Source organism: Dipodomys merriami, unplaced genomic scaffold (genome assembly GCF_024711535.1).
Source record: "Dipodomys merriami isolate MVZ:Mamm:240054 unplaced genomic scaffold, mDipMer1.0.p SCAF_138, whole genome shotgun sequence".
NCBI lineage: Eukaryota > Metazoa > Chordata > Mammalia > Rodentia > Heteromyidae > Dipodomys > Dipodomys merriami.
Window position 1 is genome coordinate 2,263,251 of NW_027202693.1, and position 25,304 is coordinate 2,288,554.

The window sequence follows — 25,304 nt, forward strand, 5'->3', positions numbered from 1 at the left end:
AAGTCAGCCCAGGCACAAAAGTCTGTGAGACTTTCATCTCCAACTGAACACCCAAAAGCTGGAAGTAGATCTGTGGCTCATGTGGTAGAGCACCTTCAGAAAAGAAAAAAAGCGCTAGGCACTGGTAGCTCACGCCTGTCGTCCTAGCTACTCAGGAGGCTGAGATCTGAGGATCCTGGTTCAAAGCCATCCTGGGCAGAAAAGTCCATGAGACTCTTATCTCTAATGAACCAACAAGAAACGTGAAATGGTGCTGTGGCTCAAGTGGTAGAGTGCTAGCCTCGAGCTGAAGAGCTGAGGGACAGGGCCCAGGCCCAGAGTTCAGGCCCCAAGACGGTGAAAGAGGAAAAGGAGGAGGAGGGGGGGGGAGGAGGAGGAGGAGGAGGAGGAGGAGGAGGAGGAGGAGGGGAGGAGGAGGAGGGGAGGAGGAGGAGGAGGAGGAGGGGAAGAAGAGGAGGAGGAGGGGGGGAGGAGGAGGAGGAGGAGGAGGGGGGGAGGAGGAGGAGGGGAGGAGGAGGAGGAGGAGGGGAGGAAGAGGAGGAGGAGGAGGAGGAGGAGGAGGAGGGGAGGAGGAGGGGGAGGAGGAGGGGAGGAGGAGGAGGAGGAGGAGGAGGAGGAGGAGGAGGAGGAAGAAGAAGAAAAAGGTCCAGCGTGAGAACGCAAGACACTGAGTTCAAGCCCCAGTACTGACACAGGAAAAAGAAAAAAAGGAAAGGAAAAAACGAAGCAAACCCCCCCCCCCGTCCTCCGACCCCCCTCCCCCTGCTCCCCCTGCACGGTGCGCAGAGCTCCGGGCGCCAGCCCGCGGCCCGCGGGGCAGGGAGGGCTGCGGAGGGGCAGCGGCCAAATTCTGAGCCTCCCCCCCCCCCCCGTCCCGGTCTGCTCCTCTGGGGCCGTCCCCTCGGGCTCAGCCCCAAGCCGTGGGGTCTCCCCTTGGCACCCCGCGGGGGCCGGGCGGCCAGGCGGACGCACCCCGCCCGCCCGCGGGGCCGTGCGCACGGCACCATATTTAGTCAGGGGGAGCGGGCAGCCCGGCTGGTATGCGGCGCGGGGAGTTCCTGCAGAAAGGCGCCCGCGCCTGGCCTTTTTGGGTTGTCCCCCGCCCAGGGTCGGGGGAGGGAGGACCGGGGAGGGAGGATCGGGGAGGGAGGACCGGCTCGGCCCGGGACGGCGGAGCGGGTGCGCGCGGGGAGCGCGGGGAGCGCGGGGCCTCGACTTCCTTTTATGGCCTCTGTGTGTGTGTGTGTGTGTGCACGCGCGTGTGTGTGACAGGGACAGGAGGAGAGGCACGGGGGGGAAGACGGACGGACAGACAGGTTGAGTGACAACTGATGGAGAGCCACAGAGGAGGGGACGGGAAGCCGGGCCGAGGTCCTGGGGAGAGGTTGGGACGGGGGTCCTGCGGCACCCGGGTCCACAGGCCCCCCAGCTCCCCCCCCGTTATCTGGGGGACCCCTCTCCGCGCTCTGCATGCGGGCAGCACCTTGCAGAGCCACGCAGCTCCCACGCTCCGACCGCCACCCCGAGCGGCCGCCGCCGCCGGCTCCTGAGAAGACACCGGGGTGGTGTCCCCAGCGCGGAGAGGGGGCGCTGGGAAGGAAAGTGGCACCCGGGATCAGGCAGGAAGGGGTTAATTAGCTCAGCGCCCCAGGCTGGCCCTGGCCCAGGGAAGAAATTCTCCGATGTCCCCCCTCCATCATCGCCGCCTCAGGGGACCCCCCCCCCTCAGTGACCACCGGGAACGGCCAGACCCGCCAGGATGGGTCGTCCCAATGTGACCCGGCCAGGTGCGCCTGGGGCCGGTGACAGCGATTCCCCAGGGCTCCTGCAGGGGTCGCTGCGGAGAGCGCCTGCTGGCCCCGCCCCGTCCCGCCAGGCCCCGCCCCGCTCTCAATGCTCGCCGGCCAGGCCCCGCCCCCTCCAGGCTCTGCCCATGTCCCCCAGGTCCCGCCCCAAAGGCCACCCCAGGGTCTCTATAGCCAGGCCACGCCCCTCACCACCAGGCCCCGCCTTTCACAGGCCAAGCAGTCTCTATAAAGTCAAGCCCCGCCCCTACAGACTCCGCCCATGCCACCAGACCCCGCCCCCTCCGTGCAGGCTCCGCCCACCGCCCCTTTCCCACCCGCGGGCTGCGCGGGGTCTCTATAAAGCCAGGCGTCAGGGGTGCGCAGGGGATTTGGACGCCCGGGCCTGGGAAGCGCGCCAGATCTGAGTCTCCATCCGGTGTCTCCTCTCCTAGCCCCCCCCCAGAGGACTGTAAGTGCTGTGGGGCGCCCTGGGGCGGAGGGGAGGGCTGGGCTGGAAGGTCCAGCGGGGTCCCGGAGCGCTGGGGGGGGGGGCTGGGGGGCAATTAGGGGACGGTGGCGAGCCGTCCATCCGCGTCCATCCTCGAGATGCCAGGCCCGGGCCCAACGCCGGGGTGCCTCGTCTTGGGAAAATGAATGGCTAGGGTGCAGCAGGAAGGGGGTGCTGGGCTGGGACTCGCGGGCGGCCCTGCAGGCGGGCACCTCATGCCCAGCAGCTTTTGCACGGTCACCAAAAAAGGAAAAAGAAAGTGCCCTGGAGCACTTTGCTACCTCGCAGATGGGCAGAGCGCGGCCCAGGTGCACGGGATCACCCCAGGGGTGGGCTAGAAGTGGGTGGGCAGGGGCTCTGGGGCCCGGGAGGGGAGGGGAGGCCGATGGGTGTGAGGCTTGTGTACCCAGATGCAAGCCCTCTCCACCTTCTACAGGTGGTGCCAAGTCCCAGATTGCATGCAGGACCTGCACCTGCGCTAGGTTAGCTCAGGCTGGCGTTTCCCACATGGAAACAAACCGGGCTGTGATGTTGGAGTAGCCAGGGGGAAAAAAACACCCAAAAAACCAAGACTGGGCTGGCTGGTGTGGAGATCTTGCAACTTCTAGAAAAGTTCCACAAAAAGTCCAGGCGCGGGCACACACACAGACACACAAAGGAAATATTTAGAAAACTCGGGGCAGGGAGAGAGCAGCTTCAGTTAATATTAGGACTGATGGATTGGGTTGTGCACCGGCCAGAGGGTTTCAAAGGGAAGTCAGGCTGGACTGTTAATACACTCCTTTGCGTAGCTGTTTTTGGTTTGGTTCTGTCTTCAGTTCTTTGGCTTGCTTAGAATTACTGTTTTGGAGTGGATTTGAAAGAAAGGAGCTGGAAGGGGCTGGTCTGAAAGTTGTGAATGGCAGGATGGGAAATAAGAGGGGGAAGATGATTTTTGAAAGCCCTTGGAGTCTTCCAGCAAGACAGCTACTCTTGATGGGCTTCTATTGGAATGATCACAGGAGTTATTCTTTTGTCCTAATCCTGGGGATTGAACTCAGGGTTTGGGAACTGTCCTTTAGCTATTTTGCCATTTGAACCACAGCTCCACTTCCAGCTCTTTTTTTTGTATGTGTGTATGGTTACTCGGAGATAAGAGTTTCACAGGCTTTCCTGCCTGGTCTGACTTCGATCTCTGCGATCTTCAGATGACAGTCTCTAGCTAGCATTACAGGCATGAGCTATTGGTGCTTGATGCCACATAATTCTTATGAGATCACTTAACTGATCTCATTTAAACCTTGCCCAACTTCATCAGAGAAGCATTAGGAGGCCTGTTTAGTATAGAAGACAGCTGATGCTCAGAGAGGCTGAGACACCATCCATGGCACCCAGCAAATAAATGGTTGAGCTCATTCCCTGGTTTATCTGATGCCAGGGTTATTATACCCTATAGCTAATCATCATAGCCCCTTTTCTTTCTTTCTTTACTGTAGACTCAAACTTCTCGTTAGAAGTCAGGTTTCTGGTAGGACCAAATTCTTGCAGCATCGTAAATATTTATCATCCACTTTGAAGAAAACATAAACTGAACTTTGGGTTGAAAGGAACATGAAACAGTTCTGTCGCTGGCGCTGATGACCTCAGGTACTTCTGGATTCTTGGGGCGACCTTTCAGCAACCTCCCAAGTTTGACTCCTAAACACCGTATTTTTTTATTATCATGTCTGAAATAGACACACGATTCCGTACAAGGTATTTGTTATGGATTTATCATTACTTTTCCTGGGAGGGCTGAGATGGAGGCAAACATGTCCATGTATGGTAGTGTTTTCCAGCCCAGCCCCCCCCCCCCCCCCGGCCAGCTACCCAGCCTTGCTGGCTGAGCCCTAGGGATTTCTGGTCCCCCTCAGGAAGATCTGGGGAGCACAGCCCAGGACATTTGGAAGGAAAGGACGGTGCTTGCTTGCTTTTTTCTTTTTTTCTTTTTTGATGGGAATTGCCTCTTCTTTTCCTCTGGGCATTCTATCCAAACAAGTGTCACTGAAGCTGTAAGGCACCAACTTGGCAATTCTAAAATATGTTCCATTTTTCCCAGAAAACAAAAAAAAACCCACCCACTTTCAAATCTAGGGGAATCATAGAAGGCCACAAGCAGATTTTTAAAGTCACTTCGGTTGGCATTCAGGTGCCTTACCTTTTCTGTCTGTAAAATGGGACTAAAGAAAATAGGCAGTGTGTTTGGGGATGCTCTCTCCCTCTCCTCTGTCTCTCTCTCTTTTGTAGCATCAGGGTTTGAACGCAGGACTTGCTAGGCTTGCTTGCCTGGTGCCTGCGGCCTGGCTTTTTGCTGGGTAGTTTTGGAGGTGGAGTCGCTCAGATTCTGCTGCCTTTACTGGCCTTGAAGTGCGACCCTCTGGATCTCATTCTCCTGCGTAGCTAGGGTGACAGGCACGGGTCCTTGCTACCCAGTGTGTATGGGGCATGGTTGCTGGACAATATTTATGGGCATTTTCTTATCAAGTCTTTAGAGCCACAGGCCCTATTTTATAACAGAGTCTCAGATTTGCTCCATAGCTCAGCCAGCCAATAAAGAAGATAGGGTGTCACAAGTCCAAGCAGTAATTAGATACTATTTTTATGCCTATAATCCTAGCTAATAAGGAGGCCAAGATGTGAGGATGGAGGTTTGAGGCCAGTAGAGGCCAGAAAGTCTTTGAGATGTGATCTCTAAGCCCTGTTATGGACACCAAAGGAAGGAAGGGAGGGAGAGAGGGAGGGAGGGAGAGAGGGAAGGAGGAAGGGATGGACTTCCTCATTATTATTGCCTTCCTTCCAAATTATATCAGCTACATTATATCAGGGGTTTCTTTTCTTTCTTTTTTTTTTTTTTTGTCGGTTGTGGGGCCTGAACTCTGGGCCTGGGTGCTGTCTCTCAGCTCTTCAGATGGTCTAATTCCATCTTTCTTGATATTTAGCATGTTGTCTAATTTTTATTGTTTTGCCAGTCCTGGGTCTTGAACTCAGGGCCTGGGCACTTTCCTTGAGCTGCTTTTGTTCAAGGCTAGCACTCTACCGCTTGAGAAACAGTGCCACTTCTGGCATTTTCTGCTTATGTAGTGCTGAGGAATTGAACCCAGAGCCTCAAGCATGCAAGGCAAGCACTTACCCACTGAGCCACCTTCCCAGCCCATATGAGGGGTTTCAATTAAACTTGTCAGTTTATGAATCACTTGCGATTGTTCTGGGCCTCCGAGGAGTCTCTCCCACATCCTCCACTGCCCAGCCTCCCCAAGGCAAGGAAGACCACTGAGCTCAGAGAAATCCTTGCAAGAATTTGAAGGAACAAAGCCGGGCACCGGTGGCTCATGCCTGTCATCCTAGCTACTCAGGAGGCTGAGACCTGAGGATCATGGTTCAAAGCCAGCCCGGGCAGGAAAGGCTGTGAGACTCTTATCTCCAGAAAACCAGAAGTGGTGCTGTGGCTCAAGCATTAGAGCACTCACCTTGAGCTGAAGAGCTGAGGGACAGCACCCAGGCCCAGAATTCAAGCCCCACGACCAACAACAACAACAACAACAACAATTTGCAGGAACTCCTAGAACTATGCACTCTCTGTGGGGACATGGAGGTCCCTTCTCCTGTGGACCTGGGACCCCAGGGGCTCGAGTTTGGGGCTTTTAGGGGGATTTTGCAGTCTAGACATTGAATTCCTTCCTGTGCATGCCTTGGGTGTGTAACCTGAAGCCTGCTATCTTTTTAATTTTATTTTTTATTATTTAAGTAGTTGTACCTGGGGCTTTGAGTTCAATCTGTGGGTTGATTAGTGTCACCTCACCCCACATGCTCCCCCAACTCTCCTGCCCCGCCCCTCCCTGCCCCTCCCCGCCCCTCCCCTCCCCTCCCCTCCAGTGGCCTGGCTTCATTTTCACATGAAAATGTGAAATGTTGAATCTTATGACTGCCTCCCACCCTTCCTCCATTCATCCCCCCACCCCCACGTCAACAACACCCCCCCTCCGGCCTCCTGGTGGTCATTTGGGGGGGGTTGCCAGTTACCTCATCAGAATCCTCCCCTGCATCTACCCTGCTGCAGCTGGCGTGTTTGTGCGCGTGAGTGTGTGTGCGTGCGTGCGTGCGTGTGCGTGGTCACGTCTGTTTGTGTATGCAGTCGTTTTCATCGTGTGTTTTAACTGCAACCCGCCATCTAGGGTGGAGGGTGAACGAGTCTCCTTGGGGGTGTCCCGTCGGCACTGCCAAAAGGCAGACATTTTGGAGCTTCTCAGATTGAGGGCGCTCACCCATGTGTGTCTCTTCTCATCTACTAAGATGTGTAGGTGGCATGAATTTCCTGTAATGAAATCGCTAAATTAATTAAGGCCAGTCCTGGGGCTTGAACTCAGGGCCTGGGTGCTGTCCTTGAGCTTTTGTTTTTCCCACCAGGCTGGCACTCTACTACTGAAGCCGTAGTTCCACTTTGAGCTTTTTGGTAGTTTATTGGAGATAAGAGTGTCAAGGATTTTTCTGCCCGAGCTCGCTTGGAACCATGATCCTCAGATCTCAGCCTCCTGAGTAGCCGGGATTGCAGGCGTGAGCCACGGTGCCCGGCATGTCCTTACACTTGAAAGCACTAAATATTGGCAAGTTGTACCGGAGAGAGACTGCAGAATCCCCCTGTTGCTGTCACTTCTGCCCTATGCGTTTTTATTGTTATTTTTGTGCCGGTCCGTGGGCTTGAGCTCGGGGTTTTACGCTCTCATTTGACATCTTTGCACAAGGCTGTTGCTGTAGCATTTGCCACAGCTCGGCCTCCGGCTTTTTGGTGGTTAATTGGAGGTAAGAATCTTGTGGACTTTCTTGCCCAGCTTTGCTTTGAACCACGATCCTCCCGGAGTTTTTGAGATGATTACATGAAATGGTAGCTGGGGCTGGAGCCATAGCTCGGTGGCAGAGTGTATGCCTCGCATGGGGAAGAGTCTGGGTTTGATCCCTAATGTCACAAGAAGATGGGCTGGACACACGGCTCAAGTGGTAGAGCTCCAGCTCTGAGCAAGAGAGCCACGCCATTCCCCCAGCCCTGCTTCTCCCCCTCCTCTTTTTTTTTTTTTTTTTTGCCAGTACTGGGGCTTGAACTCAGGGCCTGGGCGCTGTCCCTGGGTGCTGTCCCTTGAGCCACAGCACCATTTCGAGCTTTTTCTGTGTATGGGTATACTGAGGAATAGAACCTAGGGCTTCATTCATGCTAGGCAAGTACTCTACCACTGAGCCACATTTCCAGCCCTTCTTTCCTTCCTTCCTCCTTTCCTTCCCTTCCCTTCCCTTTCTTTTCTTTTCTCTCTTCCTTGCCCCCTCCCCTTTCCCCTTCTTTCCTTCTTTCCTTCCCCCCTTCCCTCCTTCCTTCCTCCCTTCCTCCTTTGCTTTCTTCCTCTATCTCTGTCTCTCTCTGTCTGTCTGTCTGTCTGTCTGTCTGTCTGTCTCTCTCTCTCTCTCTCTCACACACACACACACACACAGAAGCTGGCATTCAGTGTGCTTTAGCAGCTTTGTGATTGTGATTGGTATGATTTGATGAGCTCACTGAAGTTTCTCAAGGGCATTGTATGGCCAAGCATTATTTTCTTATTTGGGGGGAGCCCCAGGTGGATAGATGGAACAAAAGCCAGGAAGTTGGATATCCCAGTGTGCATTGGGGGTCTTCGTGAGGGGTACATAATACCTGGCACCTCCCTAACAGATTTCACGTCTGTACCACAGAGGGAGACCTTTGCGCTTTCCCTCATCCTGCCCCATCTCCAATATGCCAGGTGTGGTAGTGCACACCTGTAATCTCAGCTACTGCAGAGGCAAAGGTAGAAAAACCACAAGTTCCAGGCCGGCCTGAACAAAGGTAACACAAGGCCCTGTCTCAAACCCAAAAACCCAAAAATCAAACAAGGGCTGGGACGTGGCTGAAGTGGTAGAGCGCTTGCACCGCACGCCTCAGGCTCTGGGGGGAGCCTCCAGAAATTCAGGGCCTTAGGGTTCCAAGGAGCCCAGTCTGGGAAAGGTCTTTGCAGCTGGTTTCCTTCAGACCAAAGAGGATTTTGCACTTCATCAGGGTCGGTGGCATCAAAGCCAGGAAGGGGGAGGGGGAGGGGGAGCAGGGCGTTTGGGGGGGGCGGTGTCTTCTCCTCTTTGGGGCAGGGACTCAGTCCCTGCACTTGCTCGTGTTGCTTGTGTTTTTATGCTGGATCAGATGGGGTACCCTCCCCCCGCCCCCCCACTCGCCCCCCCCCCACTCGCCCCCCCCCATCCGCACCTACTTTTATTTTTCGGTTTCATTATTTGGCTCATTTGGCTAAGTTAGCGGAGCTCATGCACGTGGCCTGACCAGGAAAAGCTGCACATTGGGTCACGCCGCTCGGAAGGAATGGAACGTTCTGGAAATACCATGGAGGCTCTCAGGGCCACCAAGCTACTCCATAAATGGTGGCAGTGGTATGAGCAGCTCTTGGTATGTGTTCCCTGCACTGGGGAGGGGGGAGGGGAGGAGGAATCTAGAAAAATAACCTGGGGTTTTATTTAATTAATTGCTTTTGGTGCCAGTCCTGGGGCTTGAACTCAGGGCCTGGGCACTGTCCCTGAGCTGCTTTTGCTCAAGGCTAGCGCTCTGCCGCTTGAGCCACAGCACCATTTCCAGCTTTTTCTGTGTATGTGGTGCTGAGGAATCAAACCCAGGGCCTCATGCATGCAAGGCGAGCGCTCTGCCACTGAGCCACCTTCCCAGCCCCGTGATCATCAATTTAATCAGAAGTTCTAAAAGGTCAAATCTGACAGAGAATGCACAAAGGGCAGCGTGCCCACGCCCACTACAGCACCCGGTATCCCCATGACGATGTGGAAGCAATCCCCGCCCCCCCCCCCCCCCGTGGATACATGAAGACATAGGCCAGCTGGGGTCTGTCCATAGTGGAATACTATTCAGCCTTAAAAAAGGAAATTCTGGCATCTGGAGGACGTTGTGCTGAGTGCAAGAAAGACACATAGTCTATGCCTCCCCTTCCCGGAGGCACTTGCAACAGAGATTTGGAAATGGAGGTGGAGAGTGGAGGCCGGGGCGGGGAAGGGCTGGTGTTGCAAAGTGAAGGGTGTTCTGAGTGGGGTGGGGGCGTGCCCCACTCCACTGTACACTTCAAGATGATGCGGATGGGGTCTCGGCTGTGGCACCAGTGGTAGAGGGCCTGCCCGGCCAGTACAATCCCCGGTTCAAATCCCACCACTGCCAACCAAAAAGACTGAGATGGCAGGTTGTATGTCCTGTGTATTTTATCAGAAGTAAATGCTGATATCGGGAAGCTCATAATAGAAATGACAGCCTTCCGTAACTGTATTTGATCAAGGCGTAGTCCTCTAGATAGGCTGCGAAGATAGTTTAAGACAGGAAATGGAATTTTATAGCTATTGTTTTATAATTCATTCCCTCCCTCCTTCCCTCCTTCCCTCCTTCCCTCCCTCCCTCCCTCCCCCCTCCCTCCCCCCTCCCTCCCTCCTTCCCTCCCTCCCTCCCTCCTTTCCTCCTTTCTTCCTTCCTTCCTTCCTCCCTCCTCCCTCCCTCCTTCCCTCCCTCCTTCCCTCCTTCCTTCCTTTCTCCCTTCCTCCCTCCCTCCCCCCTCCCCCCTCCCTCCCTCCTTCCCTCCCCCCTCCCTCCCTCCTTCCCTCCTTCCCTCCCTCCTTCCCTCCTTCCTTTCTTCCTTCCTCCCTTCATTCCCCCTCCCTCCCTCCCTCCCTCCCTCCCTCCCTCCTTTCTTCCTTCCTTCCTCCTTCCCTCTTTCCCTCCCTCCCTCCCTCCCTCCCTTTCTCCTTCCTTCCTTCCTTCCTCCCTCCCTCCCCCCTCCCTCCCCCCTCCCTCCCTCCTTCCCTCCCTCCTTCCCTCCCTCCTTCCCTCCCTCCTTCCCTCCCTCCTTCCCTCCTTCCCTCCTTCCTTCCTTCCTTCCTTCCTCCCTCCCTCCCTCCCTCCCCCCTCCCTCCTCCCTCCCTCCTCCCTCCCTCCTCCCTCCCTCCTTCCCTCCCTCCTTCCCTCCCTCCTTCCCTCCCTCCTTCCCTCCCTCCTTCCCTCCCTCCTTCCCTCCTTCCCTCCTTCCCTCCTTCCTCCCTCCCTCCCTCCCCCCCTCCCTCCTCCCTCCCCCCTCCCTCCTTTGGTGGTATCGGGTTAAATTCAGAGCCTCATGTTCAGGCAGGTGCTCTGCCACTTGAGCCGCATCCCAGTCCTTTTGCTCTCATTTGTCTTTCAGAGAGGGATTTGGGCTTTAGCTTAGGTCCACCTGGGACTGTGATCCTCCTACCTCAGCCTCCTGTGTAGTTGAGATTATAGGCATGCACCACTGCATCGCTCTTGATTTGAGATGAAGTCTTGATAATTTCGCCACGCTGCCACTGAATCGCCGCCCACCTGTCTTCACCTCCCTGGTGGGTTGGGTGACAGCCATGAGCCACCACCCCTAGAGTCTTTCTCTTATAATATTTTCTTGTGCTGGCCCTGGGGCTTGAACTCAGGGCCCACACGCTGTCCCTCAGCTTTTCACTCAGGCTTGGCGCTCTACCACTTGAGCCACAGCTCTACTGCCCGCTTATTTTTTTTTTTTTTAGTGGTTCACTGGAGATAAGAATCTCAGGGGTGGGGGGCTGGGAAGGTGGCTCAGTGGTAGAGCGCTTGCCTTGCATGCCTGAGGCCCTGGGTTCGATTCCTCAGCACCACATAAGCAAAAAGAAAAAAGCAGGAAGTGGTGCTGTGGCTCAAGTGGTAGATTGCTAGCCTTGAGCTGAAGAGCTGAGGGACAGCGCCCAGGCCCAGAGTTCAGGCCCCACGACCAGACCCCCCAAAAAAACCCACAAAACAAACAAACAAAAAGAATCTCAGGGATGTTCCCTCCCCGGGCTGGCCTTGAACCACGATCCTCAGACTCTCAGCCTCCTGAGTGGCTAGGATGATGGGCGCATGGCCACCCATGTGGCCCTGTGCATCCTTTGACAATAGAACATTCTGGTATCTTCTGGATGCTTCTGTCAGCTGTGTATGGGGGGAGGGGCACCCCTCCGTCCTGCTGCTGACCGTGTGTGCCCGTCCCACCCCAGGGCACCCCGCAGGCACCATGGCACAGAAGGGCCAGCTGAGCGATGACGAGAAGTTTCTCTTCGTGGACAAGAACTTCCTCAACAGCCCGATGGCGCAGGCGGACTGGGTGGCCAAGAAGCTGGTGTGGGTCCCGTCGGAGAAGCAGGGCTTCGAGGCGGCCAGCGTGAAGGAGGAGAAGGGCGACGAGGTGGTGGTGGAGCTGGTGGAGAATGGCAAGAAGGTGACGGTGGCCAAGGACGACATCCAGAAGATGAACCCGCCCAAGTTCTCCAAGGTGGAGGACATGGCGGAGCTCACCTGCCTTAACGAGGCCTCCGTGCTGCACAACCTGAGAGAGCGCTACTTCTCCGGCCTCATCTACGTGAGTGACTGGGGGGGCTCCCCCGGGGGTGTGGGCTGGGGGATCCCCCCCCCCACGTGGCCAGCCACTGGCCGCATGGGGCTAACTTTAATCAGGTTTGAAGATGCACATGTTCAGGCTACCAGAGATTCCCTGTGGCGTTCACAGAGCCGTGTGCAAATATAAGTATTTATTTTGTTATTTATGTCCTTGTCAGTCCCGGGACTTGAACTCCCCTGGCCTGGGTCTCTGAGCTCTATTGTGGCTCCTCCAGGCGAGCGCTTGGCCACTTCTTGGAGCCCCAGGTCCCCGTCTGGTTTTCTGGTGGTTCATTGGAGATAGGAGGCTCCTTGCTGGCCCCGGGCTGGCTTTGAACGGCGATCCTCACATCTCAGCCTCCTGAGTAGCTAGGATGACAGGCGTGAGCCACCGACACCCCACGATAGAAAATGTTTTAAGTATTATTATTTAAAACTTCATCTCTCCAGTGGTATCTTGGTCCCAGATCAAGCACTCAACGGGCACTGAGTTTTGGTGGATACAGCATTGGGTAGTGTAAATCTAGAACATTCTTAACCTGGAGGGACCGGACTATACAAGGGACTGGTGACAGGGGACACAGGTTCCATATGGGGTTGGAGCCAAACCTCAGAAGAAAAGGGACAGAAATATCCTCATGATAGACTTCCTTACTTATTTATTACTTCCTTGTTATGCCAGCCGTGGGGCTTGAACTTAGGGCCTTGTGCTTTTTTGCTCAAGGCTAGTGCTCTGCTACTAGAGCCGCAGCTCCACTTCTGGCTTTTTAATGGTTAATTGGAGATAAGTGTCTCATGGACAATCCTGCCTGGGCTGGCTTTGAACCCTGATCCTCAGATCTCAGCGTCCTGAGTAGCTAGGATGACAGGTGTGAGCCACCAGCACCCAGCTTTCCTTGCTGATTACCTAATTTCTTTGAAACATTATTTCCTTCCCTGTAGAAAAGACACAAATCTCACAGAGTGAGATTTTTCTTTTTACAAACAAATCGCCATCAAGCCAGACATGGTGGCACATGCCTGTAATCCCAGAAACTCAGGAAGTGGAAGCAGGAAGATCAGAGTCTGAGGCCAGACCAGGCCAAGTTAGTGCAAGATCCTATGAAAACAAACTAAAAGCAAAAGGGCTGGGGACATGGTTCACGTGCTAGAGTGCTGGCTAGAGCTCCCCCGCCCCCCAGCCAGCTTTGAAGGGCTATGAATGTATCATGTGATATGTCTAGGTGTTGGACCTGTACACCTTTCATTGGTTATGATTGTTATTTGGTGGTACTGAGGTTTGAACTCAGAGTCTCGCACTTGCTAGGCAGGTGCTCTTCCACTTGAGCCACACCCCTGGTCCTTTTTTGCTTCATTATTATTATTTTGGAGAAGGTAGACCTGGGTTCTCCATCCTCCCTGTGCCTCCTGCATGGCTGGGATTATAAGCGTGTGCTGCCATGCCCAGCCTGTGGCCTGTCATTGAATGCAGGTGCTCTCACTTGACTGGCTTGCTCCATTTCTAGGCCAGCATACGAGGCCTGGAACAGGAAAGCCCATCTTTCCCTCTCTGAGGGAAGTTCCGCGCGTGCGCGCGTGGCATTTTTGTGTGGAAATGTTATCTTCCTAGGTTGGCAGGTGGGCTTTCCCAAGGGCCCCTCTGGAAGGAGCGGGGTGTGTGTAGGGGAGGGAGGTCTCCTTGGGGTCCTTGGGGTCCAGTGTTCCATCTGCGAGTGTCCCCCCATCCCGGGCAGTGGAGGGCAGGCCTGTGTGTCTCCTCCATCCTCCCACATGATCTTTGAGTCCAAACTAGAAAGCAGAAAGATTCCCCCCACCCCCCAATCCAGGGTGTCATCTGAAAGAGATTAAGAAACAAAAACAAGCCTCAAATTCCCGCTGATCGCCTCTGGATGGATTAGATGGGCATGCTCTCTGCCTCGTGATGCCACGGCTGCCCCTGCCTCCAACCTTTCTGCTCAGATTCTCCCCTTCATAGACAGACAGGGCCTCCTGGAGGAGCAGGAGGAGCAGGAGCAGCAGCACAGGGGCGGGGTCAGGAAGCCCCGCCCACCCATACACAGACTGTTAGCCACGCCCCCACGCTAACCTACTTTGCTAGCCCCGCCCTCCGCCTATTATAACCCAGCTTGTTAGCCACGCCCCCACTCTGGCTAACCCAGCTTGTTAGCCACGCCCCCACTCAGGCTAACCCAGCTTGTTAGCCACGCCCCACTCAGCCTAACTCAGCCTTGTTAGCCACGCCCCTCCCATCATAACTCAGCTTATTAGCCACGCCCCACTTAGCCCAACTCAGCCTTGTTAGCCACGCCCCTGTCAGTAGGGGCTGGCAGGTGGTGAGGTGTCTGTCCCCAGCCCAGGCCACCAGCAGCCTGTGTCGTCTGTACTTCTCCACAAGCCCCGCCTCTCCCTGCTGTCACTGCTCACAACTGGCCCCTTGAACTCCTACTATGTGCTTTTCACAGGCAGAACGACTCCCCCCTACCTCTCCCTCCCCTACGGAAGCCTGGAGGAGAGAGCGGGGCTCATGAGCCCCCCGGGACCTTTCCCTCTTTTCATTTTTCAGAGATAGTCTCTTGTTATCTCTCCCAGGCTGGACCCAGACAGAGATTCTCCCACCCCGGCTTTCCAAGGAGCTGGGCTGACGTAGGTGCACCACCACACCTGGCCCGTGAGCTAGAAATTCTTGGAGGGCCATGGCTGCCCAAGATTTATTTGCTTGTGGTTTCTGCCCCAGACCTGGTATTAGTAGCTGCTCAGTGGGTGAGGGAGGGTTGTTCAAACGGGTTTCATGTGAGCCCATTCACTGCCCACCTGACGATCCTCCTGCACCTCCCAGCATCCTCTGCCACTTTTCCCTCTGCATCCCGCCCGCCACTCACCATCCATCGGCCCTGGGCAGACTGAGCCCTGGGACTTCCCGGCCTCTAACCCTCAGCCTCAGCTCAGAAGTCGCACAAATCCCGTTCTGTGACCTGACACGAGTCTAGGACACACAGGCTGACGAATGAGTAGATGAGCAAATGAATGAGTGAATGAGAGTGAATGTGTGAGTGGATGTGAATGAATGAATGAGTGATGAGTCAATGAACCAGTGAATGAATGAGTGCTGTGGGGTTTTGCTGGCCACCTCACCTCAGCTCTGTTGTTTGATTGGCTGTGGCTGTGACACGGTGAGCTCTGTCCCCAGCCTGGCCTCTGCCCTGGGCCTCCACCATCCAGTGCTCCCCATGTGGGTGCCATTGGGCCTGGAGGTCTCACTGAGGCACTGGAGAAAGGGAGGGAGGGAGGGAGAGAGAGAGGGCGGGTGGGCCAGCCCCTGTCCTCCCCTGCGCCATGCTCCACGCCCTTTTCAGAATGAGCAGAATCTCACTCATCCATCAGCCATGGAAGTTCCTGTTTGCGGTGTCAGCCTGGAGCCCAGGCCTAGTGAACCCCAGCCACACACCGGCCCCAGGACATTTTCACAACCTCCAAGCCCACTAATGGCTGCTCCTCTCTCTTAGCCATGGGAGTGACGGGCATACTTTCTGTCTCTGTGGACTTTTCTCCAGTGGACCCCTGTTCCGAGCTCGTCACCCCGGCCCCTCTGTCCAGGCTGCCCGTGGGGAGGTGGTGTGCGTTTATGGAGGATGATGGGCTCTGTTAGTGGCCACACACAAGCAGGAAGTCGGGAAAACCACTCCCAGGGTTCACTTTTACTGTGGCCACACCCTCCGCATACCTCAGTTTCCCCTCCTGTCAGACACCTGTGGGAGGCCCGTGGCCTCCCTGGGGTGGTTCTGCGCTGGTGCTAGGACAGCAGTGGTGGCCATCGAGATGCAGGGGCTGAGATTTGAACCCAGGGCCATCTAAAAATCGCGCCATTAGGAAATCAAAGATGGCTCAGACATCCAGGGGACCCCTCCCCCATTTCCCGAGCCTAGGCCCCGCCTTTGCCAGGACATGGCGGATCCTGTCCGTCTGTGTGTGCTTCCATCTGACTGTCCTTCCTCCTGTGTTCGTAGACCTACTCGGGGCTGTTCTGCGTGGTGGTGAACCCCTACAAGCAGCTGCCCATCTACTCGGAGAAGATCGTGGACATGTACAAGGGCAAGAAGCGGCACGAGATGCCCCCCCACATCTACGCCATCGCCGACACGGCCTACAGGAGCATGCTGCAAGGTAGGCCCGGCCGCTGCCACCGCCGCGTCCCAAGCGACCTCCCTGAATCCCTGCCAGGAATGCCAGCTTGGCAAGTGGTGCCGGGGACCCAGGGCTGTGACTGAAAAAGGAAGAAAAGCAAAGCCAACGTCTGTGGGCAGCTGGAGGGAGAGGGGAGGGGGAGGGGGAGAGGCTGCCTGGGCAAATACGGGCAAAGCTCAGCTGCCCCCCCGCCTGCCCCCCCCCCACCTGCCCTCCTCCCGGCCATGCCAGCTGCCCAGGGAAGAAGAGGGGGGAGAAGGGTTTCAGGAGCCACGTTGGCTCTCTCCGGAGTGTGGACGCATGCCTGTCCCTCTCCACCTCAGTGTCCTCATCTGCACAAAGATTATTCTTCATGCCCGCTTGAAGACCTTTCAGTTAATATTTTTGTTGGTTTTTCTTTTTTTGTCGCTCACGGGGCTTAGAAATGCTGTCCCTGAGCTTTTTTTTTGCTCAAGGCTGGAGCTCTACCTCTTGTGCCACTGCTCCACTTCTGGCTTTTTGGTAGCTCATTAGAGACAGGAGTCTCACAGACTTTCTTGCCTGGGCTAGCTTCGAGCCGTGATCCTCTCAGTCTCCTGAGGAGCTAGGATTCCAGGCGTGAGCCACCAGCTCCCTGTTAGCCTGAAGATGTTTACATGTCACCTTCCCGCCCAGGTATTACAGCGTGAAGGTTCTCATACTTAAGCATAACATGGCTGGATGTGTTTCAGATTTCAAATTACGTTTTGATTTTCAGAACATTGGAGTATATTGAGATATCTCGGGGATGGAACCCAAAGGGGAAAGTGATCTTAAGTTTTTCAAATCTGCCTTGCACCCATAGGTTGGAGGAAGTGTTGTGTAGTATTTTAAAAGTTGGGCATGGTGGGGTAAACCTGTAATCCCAGCCCTTGGGATTACAGGAGGATCTCCAGTTGGAGGTCAGCTTGAGTCTCCGTCTCAGAAAAAAAGGAATGGAATGGATTTTCTGCTATAAACTCAGTGGATGGGTAAAACGTGCCAATTTGAAGTACCCAGCTTAAAACTGATTTTTCTGTGTCATGGCTGTAGACTAAGATGTGACATGTTTCTAGAAAGTTCCCTCTTCAAATTGCCCCCTCTTGCCCAGTTCCTGGTGATTCCTATACTATCAGTCTAGCTTGTTGCTGAACTTGATACAAGTGACATCCTCATACAGTCTCCTCCATGTTTTTCTTAGAAGCTTCTCCCCCTCTACAGAGATAGTACAGTTTAGCAGTGACTGCATTAGTTCAGGACATTGATTCTAGAACAGGGCATCCTGTGTTCAAATCTGCCACTCATGGTGCTGTGTGGCCTTAGATGAGCCGTTGAACCTCTCCGTACCCATTGCTGCCTCTGGGGAAGAGAGCAGCCCGACTCTCAGGGAGTCTATGAGGATCACATCAAGTATTACATTGGCAGTGCTTAGTGGCAGGTGTGAGTGCCAGGTACTTACCAGCAAACAATTCATCCCCAAATCCCAAATGCACCAGGCCCCGGTGGCTCACGCCTCTCATCCCAGCTGCTGAGGAGGCTGGATCTGAAAATCCTGGTTCGAAGCCAGCCCTGGCAGGAAAGTCCATGAGACTCTTGTCTCCAATGAACCACCAGAAAACCAGAAGTGGCGCCGTGGCTCAAAATGGTAGAGTGCTCGCCTTAAGCAAAAAAGCTCAGGGACAGCGCCCAGGTCCTGAGCTCAAGCCCCCAACTGACCACCCCCCCTCCAAAAAAACCCCCAAATGCTCTGAACCTTGTCGGTGTCACAGTTGGGAATTTCCACACCCTGAAGCAAGATTTTTTTTTTCTTGCACAAAATTATTGGAAACTGTGCACACAATGATTCTCAGACCACGCGCCTACGATGCGTTATGATGCAAGTAAAATCAGTGTGTAAATCTAGGTGGCAGCCCCCGCCCCCCCAACCCCCCCCCCGGGGCCTCGGGAAGTCTGTGTAAAGATTCCCAGATCTGAAAAACTGGGTGCTTTGACTCACTTCTGGTCCCAAGAATGCTCCTCCCATAACACACCGGCACTGGATCCACACGTAACTCCAGGACAGCCGACACCCGGGGTCCGGGGTCCGAGCTGGGAACTGCAGGAGCTCTGTGGGTGGGAAGCCCCATGTGCCAGCATAGAGGGGCGCAGCCAGAAGGACCCCAAGTGTCTGTGATCCCAATTCCAGACGTGGCCTGCAATCCCTCTAAAGACCAGCAGGTGGCCCTTCGCAGGGCCTGCCATGAGATGCCCTGGGGCACTGCTTTAGGCCCCCTGCTGTCCCTTTGTGGTCTCCATGGCTGCCCTCGATGAAGGACTATTTAGGAGGTTGTACATGAGCCTCTTTAGGAAGCTGGGTATCATGCGGTTATGGTGTTTTGTTATTTGGCATGCGTTGCACTCACGGAAGTGTCTTGAACAATAGTTTATTACCACTGGGCACCGGTGGCTCACGCCTGTCATCCTAGCTACTCAGGAGGCTCAGATCTGAGGATCTCGGTTCATAGCCAGCCTGGGCAGGAAAGTCGGGAGATTCTTATGTCTAACAAACCACCAGAGAACCAGAAGTGGCGCTGTGGCTCAAGTGGTAGAGCTCTAGCCTTGAGCTGAAGAGCTCAGGGACAGCGCCCAGGTCCTGAGTTCAAGCTCTCCAACTGACAAAAAGAACAAAACAAAACTTAGATATCTTATTTTCTCCCCAATACTTTCTCTAGAAATGGCAGCATCCAGGTACACTAGTCTTCATTGTGCTAGAATGTTCCATGCCTCTGCAGACACATATTTCTTGCTCCCTTTTAAAATATCAGTGTTGATTTGTGTGTGTGTGTGTGTGTGTGTGTGTGTGTGTGTGTGTGTGTGTGTGTGTGTGTGTGTGTAAATGGTTTCCAGAGAAATCATTTGTCCAGGGCAGCCATTATCAACTTCTGTGATTGATTTAGAGGTGTTGGCCTCTTTATCTTGATAGAGCTTGATTATATATTGCTGATAACTAAAAATATTTCCAGCTCTAGGCTTCACCTGTTAACTTTATTTTGTTGTGGGCCTGGGCACTGTCCCTGCGCTCTTCAGCTCAAGGTGAGCGCTCTACCACTTGAGCCACAGCGCCACTTCCAGTTTTCTAGTGGTTTACTGGGGATAGGAGTCTCACAGTCTTTCCTGCCCAGGCTGGCTTTGAACTTCGATCCTCAGATCTGAGCCTCCTGAGTAGCTGGGATTACAGGCGTGAGCCACTGGTGCTACACCTGTTAACTTTTATCTGTGGAAGATAGGGTTTGAGCTCATTCATCCCTTTCATCTGCCTATATCACCTGATTTCACAGATTCCCAATACTTTAGCTCCATGAACTTAATAAAGCTTTATTCTGAGTATTCGTATGAGCTTAGATGATTATGGCTGTGTCGATGTTCCTCAGTGCTTATCTCTGTGCTGTCTTGTGATTACTTTTTCTTTGCCTGTGTGACTTACTATTTTCTCAAGTTAGCAATAACCTCCCTGCCCCCCAAACCTACTTCCTATGTTCTTCATTACTAATACTGGCTTTCTAAATGACTTTCCTGTCTGGGCTGGAATCACATGTCTCTAGATCTCAGCCTCCTGAGTGGTTGAGATTACAGAAGTGAGCACTGGTGCTTGGCTAGACTCATCTTTATTTTCCTGGCTATAGTGGCTGCGACTTACCCCAGGTCTGTTTCCCACATTGTTCTGGAGACTTAGTGAACCTTCAATATGTTAGACAAATGCCTTCTTCATCATGAAGTTTGGGGAAATTTGGGAAGAGTATTTCCTTCATCATTTTCTTCTGCTCCCTTGTAGCAGAAGTCCTTACCCCCACAATGGGGCTCTTGAACTGAATCTGTAATTATTATTATTATTATTATTATCATTATCATCATCATCATCATCATCATCATTAGTCGTGGGGCTTAAACTCTGGGTCTGGGCGCTGTCCCTCAGCTCTTCAGCTCAAGGCTAGCTCTCTACCACTTGAGCCACAGCGCCACTTCTGGCTTTTTTCTTTTTGCTTATGTGGTGCTGAAGAATCGAACCCAGGGCCTCAGGCATGCAAGGCAAACGCTCTACCACTGAGCCACCTTCCCAGCCCCTGTAACTGTTACTATAGCGGTGCTGTGCAGAGCAGTTCCCGCCCTTCTTGCTTTACGGTTTGGGTGGTGGTGTTTGGGTTTTTTGTTTTTCCAGTCAGGGTCTTGCAGGTCGTGGACTATCATCTTCCCCCCTGCAGCTGGGATGATAGGCCTGCACCGCCATACCCGGCGTAGCGACACCAAGTCCAGCCCTAAAGTGCGGCAGGCCAACCAAGATTTCATTTTTCTCCTGGTGTTTTCCTCGGTGGCTCTTACGCAACAGCAAGCGGTACAATTCCGAGTGCGCAGGCGTGCTCGCTGGGCAGAGACTGTGATGAGCCCCCCCTTTACACCTGGGGAAACTGAGGCCCACATAAACAGAAGGACGGGGCTACAGGTCAATGAACTGGATTTGAACTCGGTGTTGTCGATGCCTACGTCTTATCCTTCCCACCTTCCCACCAGTGAGGTGCAGGCTGGGCGCCCCGGAAGCCCATTGGCTCTGACATCCGTGGGTGTTGAAAGCCCCGGGTTGGGAGGTGATGGTTGCTGAGTGATACGTGCGGAACGTGCTCGTGAGCCGCAGATGAGCTGCCGGAGCCCGCCGCGCCGGCCCGGCCGCGCGTCCGGTCTCCCCCCATTGCTACCAACTGGCGGCTGGCGGCAGACAAGGAAACAGGTGCCCTGGGCTCCGTGTTGAAGATAAGCCCGGGTAGTGGCGTGATCCGGAGCCTTTTTCCGGGCTGTCTAGGTTTCCTTTGCTGGCTGGCAGCCTGCTTGACACAAACGAGGCAGAGGCAGGGAAAAGCGGTCCCCAGGGCCTGCAGCCCCAGCGCCCTGCAGGATGCCGCCAGCCTCCCCGCTTCACAGATTGGGGAAACTGAGGCTCCTCCACCCAGTGAGAGCCAAACCGAGGGACACCACCGCCCGCCCTGTGGGCCTTTTTTCTCCCCTCTCGGGCTGTGTGGCACGAGGGCTCTACTAGAGAAACAGAGTCCTTGAAAAGCTAAGGACCAGCGCAGGCCTCCACGCTTCATCCAGGCTGCTGCTAGAACCAAATGCCCCAGGCAGGCTGGCTCAGAAACCTAGAAGGTTATTGCACACAGATCTGGAGGATGGAAGTCCAAGGTCAAGGGGGCAGATCATGTCCTGGCTTGTCAGGGCCTGGTGCAAAGATGGCGCCATCCGTGGAATCCTTCTCTGGCAAAAGGCCATCTCCTAACACCATTACCTTGGGGAGTTGGTTTCCGTGCATACAGGTGTGTGCATGCATGCATACATACATATACACACATGTACACGTGCATATGTGTATCTACATACATGTATGCAGTGTGCATCTATGTGCATACCTGTGTATGTGCATCATGTGTGCATCTACATGCTTGTGTGTGCATATGTGGAGCTATGGGATTGACAGCCAGGGCCTGGTGCATCATGGGCAGGCTCTGTACCACTGAGCTACATGTCTGTCCTGGGCTTTAAAGGGATATTTTCATCACCCTCAGAAAAGTGTAGTTCTCATTCATAATCAGGAGTCTAGTTTCTGTAGACTTCAGTATTCTAGACAGTTCCTGTAAATGGAAACATGAGATGCAGCCTTGTGAGTGTGTGTGCCTGCATGCATGTGCGCACACGTGCGTGTTTGCCAGTCCTGAGGCTTGAACTCAGGGCCTGGGCGCTGTCCCTGGCTTCTGTAGCACTCTACCACTTGAACCACAGTGCCACTTCTTTTTTTGGTTGATTAATTTGTGGTGAGAGTCTCGTGGACTTTTCTTCCCCAGCTGGCTTTGAACTATGACCCTTAGATAATGTTTTCAAGGTTCACGTATCTATATGAAAAGAATGTAAACTAAACATTCATTAAGAAATTGAATATGAATTTTTTTTAAAAAGAAATTGAATATGCCGGGTGCCAGTGGCTCACGCCTATCATGCTAGCTACTCAGGAGACTGAGATCTGAGGATCATGGTTCAAAGCCAGCCTGGGCAGGAAAATCCATCTTATCTCCAATAAATCACCAGAAAACCCGAAGTGGCACTGTGGCTCAAGTGGTAGAGTGCTTACCTTGAGCTGAAGAGTTCAGGGACAGCGCCCAGGCCCAGAGTTCAAGCCCCACGACTGACAAAACTAAAAGTAGGTAGCTCAGGACATTTTTCTCTGCCATTTTCAGGCACAGGGTATGGGCTCCCTTGGCCAACCCTCTCCCTGCCTGTCCACAGGTGTCCACGTTGCTTTCTCCCGAGGACCCTGGGACTGTGAGTCGGGCCTGAGTCCCAGGGCTCTGTCTGCCTGTGGCCCTGGCTCCCTCCTGATTGAGCTTAAGCTTTAGGCTAGCCCCCAGGTCTGACCTTGGGGCCTGGGTGCTGAGGCCAGATGTTCCCCCAGCCACACCAGTGGCGCCAGAGTGTGGGTGCTTCCAAATGGGAGCCCCCAGGAGAAGCAAGCCCAGCCTCTCAGCTCAGAGCTGCGTTCTCTCTCCTTTCTGTCCACAGATCGCGAGGACCAGTCCATTCTGTGCACGTAAGTGGAGCTGCTGCACTTGGTTCTACGGGAGTCAGAGCCCATGGGATCTCCGATGTGTTCACTGCGCTAAGGGTCCGTCCTCCTTCCCAGCGCAGAGTAGATGCTCATCAAACACCAGGAGCGATGTTCTCACACAGGCAGACAAACCTAAACACCAGCCACGCCCATCTACCCATCCACCATCCATCCATACACTCACCCATACTTCATCCATCTATCTTCTTACCCACCCATCCACACATCCTTCCATCTATCCATTGGTCTGCCTCTTCATCTGTCCGTCTATCCATTCATCCATTCTTTAAGTCATCTATCCATCTACTCATCCACCATCAAATCCATCCACCTACCTACCCACCCATCCATCCATCATCCAATGTAGTCCATCCATCCCCAATCCAATCCATCCATCCAATCCAATCTATCCATCATCCAATCCAATCCAATCCATCCATCCATCATCCATCTCCAATCCATCCATCATCCAATCCAATCCATCCATCCATCCATCCATCCATCCATCCATCAATCATCCAATCCATTCATCCATCTCCAATCCAATCCATTCATCCATCTTCAATCCATCCATCCATCATCCAATCCAATCTATCCATCTATCCGTCTATCTCCCATCCATCCATCACCACGCCATCTATCCATTTGTCCATCTTCTTATCTACCAGTCCATCCTTCCATCCCTCCCTCTTCATCCTACCTCCCACCCATCCATCTGTCCATCCTTCTGTCCCTCAATTCACCCACCTACCAATTCATTTGTGTTCACCCATGGTTCCAGCCAGCCAGCCGGCCATTGGGCTGAGAGGCCACATCTGGCCACTTGGGGTCTCCCCAGGGGGCCAGAGCTGAGCACCAAGTTCCCAAGGATGGCACTAGGGGCTCTGACCTGGGCCAAGTCTGCACCCCAGGATTCCAGGGTCAGAATAGCAGATAAGCCTGTCTCTGCCCGGCTCCGACACCCCCGGCCTGGCGCATGGGGTGTTTTCTTTGGCAAGGCCTCCGGGTGGTTTATTTTTATCAGAAAAACTTGGAAGTAACCCACTGGGGAGAAGCAGCGATCCAGAGTTTGCACCCCACTCCTCACCATGGCAAAACGGGGAGGGGAGGAGAGCGTGGGGAGAAGCGTGGAGATGGTGGCCGTTGCTGTGAGAATCCGGTGCTCCAGACTCGGTCTCAGGCCTCAGTCTCAGGACCAGCCATGTGCTTGGCTTCCCATAAGAGCTTCCCCTCCTCCCTTCCTCTCTGATCAGAACCCGGCTCGTTCATACTATAATGTACATGACCGAGTGGTTGATCCTTGCTGACATTTTCCCCAGAGCCTGTGAAGGCCAGGGAGGATTTTGAGGTGTATTTTGATGGAAGTAGAGCTGGAACGGCCCTCAGCCTTTCTCCTTACGCTATGAATCAGAATGAATTAGGAGACAGTGGCAGGACCTGAGTTCAAATCTTGCTCTTTCCCTACGTCCAACCTGTAGCTTAGCAGAGGCAACTGTGGGACCTGGAGAAATTACTTCGGCCTCTCCAAGCCTCAGTGTCCCCTGGTGGGTGCTGAGAATGATCAGCTATTTCGTTCTTAGCTAGGATAGCTTGGGGAGCTGCCTGCGAGCGGGGCCGGGCACAGGTAGACGTTCCATTCCTAGAAGTTCATGCCCTGGAATTGGACCCGACTCCGAGTTCTTCTTGTGTGTCCCTGCCTTGCTGTGTGGCCCAGGGCAAGTGGCTTACCCACGCTGGGCTGGACTTGCTTCTGACCTAACACGGAGCCCATCAGACCCGCCTCCGGGGAGGGGGGTCAGCAGCAGCAGCGAGCGGAGGTTTCCGGGACGGCGGGACCGGGTGGATCTGGCCTGCGAGTGGGAACACGTGTTTCTTTTCTTCTTTCTTCTCTTCCCAACATGAGCAAAGTTATCAAGGGGAGCTTGGCAGAGGAAGCGAGCTTCTCCGTTTCCTAATTAGGAAGAAGAATCGAGGCTGGGCTGGCTCTGGGAGCCCCGGTTCGGCACGGGGGGGAATCTTGAGCCGACCTTGGGGCGGAGCGGGGGAGGGGGTGTGCATCCTTCCACAGACTTAGAAAAAGACCTAGAATGTTCCAGTGCGCTCAGAGCATGGGGGAGTTTAGGCAAGAGCAGGACAAGCAGTCAGTGGGAGGAGGAGACAGGGGCGGGGAAAGCTGGGGCCAGGGGAAATCGGGGATCCCCTGCATGGAATGGTCCCTCCATGGTGGTCCCGCATTACAAACGGGTCACCAGAGCCGCCCCAGAAAACCCACATCTCCCTCATGGTCTGGATGGATTTTGGTTTCGTTTTTTTGGGTGGTCGTGGGGCTTGAACTCTGGGCCCAGGCGCTGTCCCTGAGCTCTTTTGCTCAAAGTGAGTGCTCTACCACTTGAGCTACAGCGCCACTTCTGCTTTTCTGGTGGTTTATTGGAGATAAGAGTCTCACAGGACTTTCCTGCCCTAACTGTCTTTGAACTGCGATCCTCAGATCTCAGCCTCCTGAGTAGCTGGGATGACAGGCGTGAGCCACCGTGCCCAGTGACTTTTTAACTTAAGAACATCTCTGCTGATCAGACGATTCCAGCCAGGTGTGGTAGCATACACCTGTAATCCCAGCACTCACGGAGGCCGAGACAGGAGGACGTGGAGTTGCAGGGCACCCTGGGCCACACAGCCAGACCCTGTCACAAACAACTGAATTCCAAGCACACTTCAGCCCTTGCTAGCCAAGATCCGGGC

General features: G+C 54.3%; 1 protein-coding gene across 4 annotated transcripts in view; it reads left to right on the forward strand.

The window, feature by feature from the left end:
• Window positions 1-2,166: 2,166 nt before the first annotated feature.
• LOC138825603 (myosin-11) overlaps window positions 2,167-25,304 on the forward strand; it is a 56,529-nt gene continuing 33,391 nt past the window's right edge. For all 4 annotated transcript variants that reach the window (XM_070020280.1, XM_070020281.1, XM_070020282.1 and 1 more), the window contains exons 1-4: window positions 2,167-2,256; window positions 11,386-11,747; window positions 15,769-15,925; window positions 22,520-22,547. In XM_070020280.1, the coding sequence (XP_069876381.1) occupies window positions 11,403-11,747; window positions 15,769-15,925; window positions 22,520-22,547 (530 nt within the window). In that variant the 5' untranslated portion in view covers window positions 2,167-2,256; window positions 11,386-11,402. The remainder of the gene's footprint in view (window positions 2,257-11,385; window positions 11,748-15,768; window positions 15,926-22,519; window positions 22,548-25,304) is intronic.